At 45.1% G+C, this 6900-nt stretch overlaps 1 protein-coding gene across 6 annotated transcripts in view; it reads right to left on the bottom strand.

Annotated features, from left to right (window-relative positions):
• Positions 1–6900, bottom strand: part of LOC309400790 (cyclin-dependent kinase 12-like) — a 175644-nt gene that overhangs the window by 31627 nt on the left and 137117 nt on the right. For 5 of the 6 annotated variants that reach the window (XM_081969457.1, XM_081969453.1, XM_081969455.1 and 2 more), the window contains 3 exons: positions 2949–3005; positions 1961–2062; positions 1347–1424 (listed from right to left, as the gene is read on the bottom strand). In XM_081969457.1, coding sequence (XP_081825583.1) covers positions 1347–1424; positions 1961–2062; positions 2949–3005 — 237 coding nt within the window. The remainder of the gene's footprint in view (positions 1–1346; positions 1425–1960; positions 2063–2948; positions 3006–6900) is intronic. The other variant, XM_081969456.1, reaches the window with a different exon arrangement.

The raw sequence follows: 6900 nt of genomic DNA, 5'->3' as shown, positions 1-6900 counted from the left end.
CGGAGACAGAAGATGAAGATCTTAAGGATATCATGAGTACAATCTTAGCAGAATATATTAAGAGAGATAAAGAACAGTTGTGGTGGGATATGGATCTGGTTTACAGGATTAACTCAGCATATGCCAGAACACATAATGTTCCAAGGGAAGTACATGTTAAATTTCTTAGGAAGACCACGAGGGATGAGGTGCTAGGGGCCCAAAGGGTGGGACCACTAAAATATAAAGACAAATAAATTACCATTCTTAAGCAAATTCCGAAAAAAATAAGAGATAAGAGGAGGAAGTATTCCTCCTTATCAAATAAATTATATAATAAAGGAGTTTGGTTTAGATGGTTATTGCCAGAAGGAATGTTGATCTTCTGGGAGGGAAATAGAATTAGAATTAATACAGTTGTGGAGGCAGAGGCCTTCATTAAAAAACATAGTGCCCTCCTAGAGGACGAAAATATAAGAGGTAGTGAAAAAGGTGACAATATACAAGACATGAAGGAGGGAGGGGCCGCTGCTCCGCCTGGGGACAGGGGGGAGGGAACAATATTGAAAAGACTCAGGTCACAAAAATAAATGTATTTGAAATATCATTGTAATTGTTGATACATTAGAAAGTGGCAAAAGAGATGATTGAGCACATGGTTGATACAATGTATAATAAGATGCTGTTTCTGCTTATCTTTTATATTTTGTTTTTTCTTTTCTGTAAAAGTTGTGAGAATTGGAGAGATTTCTACCTCTAGCACGATGGAGTTGCCAAAAATTTTTGTATATCTACTTACCCTTTCCCATAAATTTTTAAAAATCAATAAAATTCTTTTTTTAAAAAAAGTTACTTGAGGAGAGAATGATGTTCCAGGGAAGAACACTATTTTCTGAGGAATAGGTATATGTTATGTGACAAGCTAAATAAGCTGCATAGCTATTCTTTTCTGATTCTGCCTTTTCCCCAACTTTGTATGGGATTTAAAAGGAGTCTAAATGCCAGCTTCTAGTCCTCTAACAGTACCATTAGAACCACAGTTCAAAATTATAGCTAAGAACAAGCTGCACATATAGAATTCTGGGTTCCTGACTGCTGAACGATTGACAGGCTGGAGACGGACTCAGAAGAAACAGTTATATACATTCAAGAAACACAAGAAAGGCATTTTTCTCCTAATAAGAAAACATCTATATACATTTCTAACATGAGCAACCGGTTGGTACATATTGTCCATAGATCCGATCTGGACCAAATATAATTGCTGGCAATTCCAGCAACTATCACAGCTGCTGGCACTGCCAAGGCAAAATACACAACTACTTTCTATGCCCAATCTCCTTTCCACCACTCACAGAATGCTTTACCTGATTAATTCAAGCTGAGACAACTCAAGATTAGCTTGAAAAACAGGTTTCTTTGTGAAGAGTTCCCCAAGGATGCAGCTAGGAAGAAAGCAAAACAAGCTAAAACACCAATAGCAGAAATTGGGGATTTGCCTGGGGTGGGTGGGGTGGGGGTGGATGGAGGGTGTGTGTGTGTGTGGCAAGCTTCTCTTGGCTGCCTAGGGATCTTATTAGATAACCAGCAAATTGCCAATGAAAGGTGCATGCAAAGGAGTTTATCTACTTTTACAGAGCAGCATTTTCCCATTGCCTTGTGGAATAGTTAGGTCTTCATCATTTCTGCAGAAAATTATTGCCATGAACAGTAGTAATATTTCGGTTCACATTTATAAAAAAGAACAGTAGAGTATCTTAAACCTAAAGGTTCTTTTTTAAGAAATGAGCTCTTGCATGTGCTTGTGGCTACTGTCCCAAAGAAAACAGTAAAAAATGATATTTATCATACTTACTTAAGGTGGATCAAAAACAAATGCCATTTCAACCACACTATGCTTAAAATTTGAGGTATGAGCGACTGCAGATAGCAGCCACAAGCTAACATCAAAAATCAAAAAATGAAAGTGTCACTGGCTTACCCACAGCTCCAGACATCTATAGCTGGTGTGTAACGCTCCTCACCTAGCAGCAACTCAGGTGGTCGATACCATAGTGTAATGACTTTATTGGTATATGGCCGGCTAAGTAGAAAAACAATTATATAAAATAACACTTTAGGCTCAATTCTGTAAGAATCAAAGTAAACAGATGGTGCAATCAACAGATTAATTATTATTTAAGTAGCACTTTTAAGCCACTAGAAGTTTTATCTAAAGTTGTCCTCAAGCCCTATCAGAGCATTCGGAATGAAAAGTGATGAAGATACAGTCATAGAACACAATGTTTCTGTGTACCTATATATCATACTTCAGAGACAACAAAAAATAATAAATTGCCTCTGATCTCACACAAACATTCCTCGCTCTACAGAAAACTATCACATATCAGGAGATCAAGGCGGATGCCTTCATTGGCAGAGAAAGATAGGTCAATGCTTTCTCTCTGGTTTTAGGTTTTTAAACAAAATTAGGAAAATCACTGCTTTTATGGTCAGGGATCTAAGGCTCAGAATAATTTGCCTAATGGCTTCAATCAAGTTCAAGACAGGTGTGTTAGAATTAAACAATAAATTTAGTTATAAGTCCAAAACACAAACAAGATTAACAGGCAATAAACAGGCAAAGACAGTGCAATCAGCTACCTCATTAACACCACTGACTCAAAAAGAGAGACAACAAAGAGAATTCCTATATGCTTGTATGCAAGTACAATTAACCATAGGCACATGGCTATGCCCACTTCACAGCAGCCAACCCATCATGGGGCATTTATCGTTGACTGTATCCAATAGGAAGGCAGAGCAAGGACACATGGTTACTTGTCCTGCGAAGTAGGTGCAGCTATGTGAACCATGGTTAATTATCCTAGACGGTGCAAGTGAATTCAATAAGGTTTGTACAGACGTCCATCCTGGTGTATTATGTTTAAAATATATAGTCATGTCTACACGCCTCTTAAACATCTTACCTTTCTTCTGAACTGTAAAGTCGGGCAAGACCAAAGTCTGCTAGCTTGATCTGCCCACTGCAAAAAATAATAATGGACATTTAACAATAAAGTTTTACACAAAAGGGCAACAATACATGAGATCTCCTACAGAAATGGTCTACACAAAGTTATTCTACAAATGTATAGATATAACTCTATTTTCCAACTAAAATATATCTTTTATAGAGGTCTTGGGGGCAGGAAGAATGCATGGAAATACTACTTCAAGTCATCTACTAGTTCCTTGACTTTTTTCTCTTTCCAGTGTATGGGGGGGGGGGGGTGGATATGCAGCAGGAACAGAATTACAAATGGTGAAGGAAGGCAATTGAGAAATAGCCTCAGAACTTTTAAATTATCAGGACCAGATCCAATAGCTCTGCTGAGGCCAGCTGCACTTGGTCTGCTCTCTCTCTGAACTGTTTCCATAATAAGAACTACTATTTTAGTCTTTCCTACAATGTATTTTACTTTGTAAACATGAGGTTGGGAATCCAAAATGTAACTGTCTCACCCCATGGGAATGGCTCACCCCACCCATGCCAGCAGCAGAGGCATACTGTGGATGACTGTAAGTAGACCACAGTTACCTTGAGGTAAGAAAGGTGGCCTATAGTATTTATAAATAAATAAATATAAATAAATAATAAAATCCCATCAGCCAAGGAATTTCAGCTGGCAGTATCCAGGAAAAGAAACTTCTCTGCCATGGCTCCTGCCCTCTGGAACATCCTACCCCAAGGTGAGACTGGTTCCCATCCTCTGGGCTTTTCGTAAGAGCCTTAAGACCTGGCTCTGCCAGATGGTTTGGGAACTCAATAAGGGAGCTTCATGCTGGAGGTGGTGGACTAATTAAAATCTAATCCCACCTCCCTCCCCCGTGTATCCAGCTCCCTCCTTTGCCATCTTGTGTTAACAATTTTATCTGTGGTGTTATTTTATAATTCATGATTTTAAGGTTTTTATGTTGTAAGCCACGTTGAGTTGTTGGACACGAAATGGGTGGCAAATAAATTTCATTAGGATAGAACAGAACAGGGAATGGGAATAGAATAGAATAGAATGTTCTGAGAAGTTTTCTGGCTGAGGTCAGATTAAAATATGGCGTTCAGCTCAGCTGTTGAGCAGCACGGGTGATCAGCTGTTTGGCAACAACAGTGCTGTGAACCTGAAGGCACAGGTAACTGAGGGCACCCAGAACCAAAGCTGGGGCCTAAACCAGAGCTGTGGCTTGACCGCAAGGGTAGGACCAAGGACAGTGATGGCATTGGTGGCCGCGACAAGTGTCAGACTGTGGGGATGGAGCTGAAGCTGATACTAGAGCTGACCAAGGGTGGCGCTTGCGCCAGAGGCTTGGAGTGAAGTCCCACAGTTGAGACTGATGCCAACTGTTGGTGAGGGCAATAGCAGCAGCGTTTGATACTGGGTTGTGCAAAGAGCCCCACAGGTGAGGACTGAGAGTGGTGGCGATGAGCGGAGACTGGGCGGTCCCATGAGGACTGAGGCCAAGAAGCAATGCTGCAACAGGGCCTGAAGACAGGGGCCAGCGCAGTGGTGGGTTACGACTGGTACGCCCTGGTATGGGCATACCGGTGCCTGCTGGGAGCACCAGGTACCACTCCAGTACGGTGCTCCGGAAGGCCCACCCGCCCGTCCTTACCTGTATTTGAGCTCTTCGGGGCTTCTGCGCACTGAGTGTACGGCGCCTGCACGACGCTCCACCAAGCAGCTGGAGCATCACGGAGGTGTCACGGAGTGTCGCAGATGGTAAGTACATGTGTGCGTGCGTTCATGTGGTGGACGCCGGGCCCCGTTGCAGCGTAACGGTTGCAACAGGATCCGGAACCCACCACTGGGCCAGTGAGTTGAAAATGTTGGAGCTGGTGACTTGTGCCTGGGGCCTCTGCAAAAGCAGTGGTGGTGGTGAAGGGCTGGCAGTCCAAGAGTGGGACCCAGAGCAGGTGTTACAAAACCATCGATGGAGCTTAGTGGCCCCTAGGAAATATTTTGGAAGACCTAAAACCAAAAGTGGAGCAGGTGACTTGAATCCGTGGCCAATACCCAGTGGCCCTCATAAGACTAGGAAAAAACTTGAGGGCAGTGTGGGCTCCCCAAGCAGAATGGGTCAATTTTCCACGGTCAGCTTGGTGAGACCAGCTCATCGCCAAGTTGCCGCAAGACAACTCCACACAGGCAACTTGCTGCAGGGACAAGTCGCCGTGGGCAGCCAAAGGGAGAGCCAGGCAGGCATGCGAGTGAGCAGTTGGACAGAGTGGTGGCCAGGGGCGTCCCATTTTCACACAACCCTCTGCTGCCACCGCCCTGCCAAGCTCCAGGCTGAAGAGGACGGCAGTGGTGGTGGGGTGTGTGAAAATGGGACACCCCTGGCCACTGCAGTCTCCAGCCTCTTCGGCCCACAGCTTGGTGCAGTGGCAGTGGTGGAGGGTATGAAAATTGGAAGCCCCCAGGTGGTACCACTCTGCACTCTGCCCATCCACTTTTTAGCTGCCTGCAGTGAGTTGTCCCTGTGCTGAGTTGCCTATGTATAGTTGTCCTGCGGCAACTTGGCAGTGGGGAATTGGCAGAGGAGACTTGGTGGTAAGCTGGCCAAGGTGAGTTGGCCGCCCCCCCTCCAGGTGCATTGGACAAGAGAGCGGTGGCTATGCTGGAGACAGACTAAGGGCCCTGAAGCACTTGAGTCCACTCTTAGGGTGAGAGCCTAGGAGCGGCTAGTGTGTTAGGGTGGGATGCTTGAGGCCACCACGCAGAGTGAGAGTTGGGTGGATGAGTTGGTTGAGTCTGTCCTCCCTCTGGCTGGCCAATGCAAAGAACCAACTAAGGAGGGAGAACATTGGGGGGTGGGGGGTGGAGGAGTGGGAGCCAAGTTGGCACTGACAGCTTGACCTATAGTGCCATGAGGGCTCCCTTCCTCATCCATCTTCCCAGGATGTCTGATGGAGTGAATGAGACTGGCTAAAAGGGGATGGCAGAGCCCTTTGCTCCTAGAGGAGGGAGATCAAGGTGGGAGGAATCACCTTGAGGGACCTGGGGCAGGACAACGCATCAAGGTGCTGATAGACACGAGTTGCTACAGGAGACAGAAGGCAGGCCATTACAGGGGAAGACACCCCCAATGTGTAGTACCAGGCCCCACAAGTTCACTCCCAGCCCCTGGACAGCATACCTTTGGAGGCCCTGTGGGGTTCAGCTGCTGCTGGTGAATGCCAGGTCAGTCAATAATAAGGCTCCCCTGTCCCTGATGGGCAGGATCGCAGTTATAAAAATGAATATATTACCAAAATTTCTTTTCCTATTTCAGAATATTCCCATTAAATTAGAAAAAGGTGTCTTCAAGGATTTGAATCAATTGGTTTCGAAATTTATCTGGCAGGGAAGAAAACCAAGAATAAAACTTAAGGCTATGCAAGGAAAAGGGAGGATTTGGCGTACCAGATTGGGAACTCTATTATACTGCGGCCATATTAACATGGCTAAGGGAATGGATAATGCTGAGAAATAAAAGATTACTCAAATTGGAAGGCCATGACCTCCAAGCAGGCTGGCATGCCTTCCTCTGGTATGAAAAAGGATCTGCACACAAATATTTTAGTAGACATTACATCAGACAATCTCTGTTAATAATATGGAACAAAATTAAACATGACCACTATTATTAAAGGAGGAGGAGCTTCCTACGAATGGCGGTCGTCCTCTGAGCTCCAGGAACACCATGGAGCTCCCGACCGGGTAGGGACTGCTGCCGGCCCCCATACCATCGAAGGGGGTCGAGAGTTGGACAGCCCGACCACCCAGGCATGTTTCAGGCTAATATTAGCCCGACAGGGTGGTCGGTGAAGAGCGGAGAGGAAAGAGGCTCGGAGGGCTGTAAACAGCAAGGAGAGAGCAATGGCGATGGCGTGGTGCGATTGCG

This window comes from Natrix helvetica, assembly GCF_964273705.1.
Source record: "Natrix helvetica genome assembly, chromosome: W".
In the NCBI taxonomy this organism is placed as follows: Eukaryota; Metazoa; Chordata; class Lepidosauria; order Squamata; family Natricidae; genus Natrix; species Natrix helvetica.
Note: the sequence above shows the minus strand (reverse complement) of the source record. Positions and strands in the feature narration are given on the sequence as shown.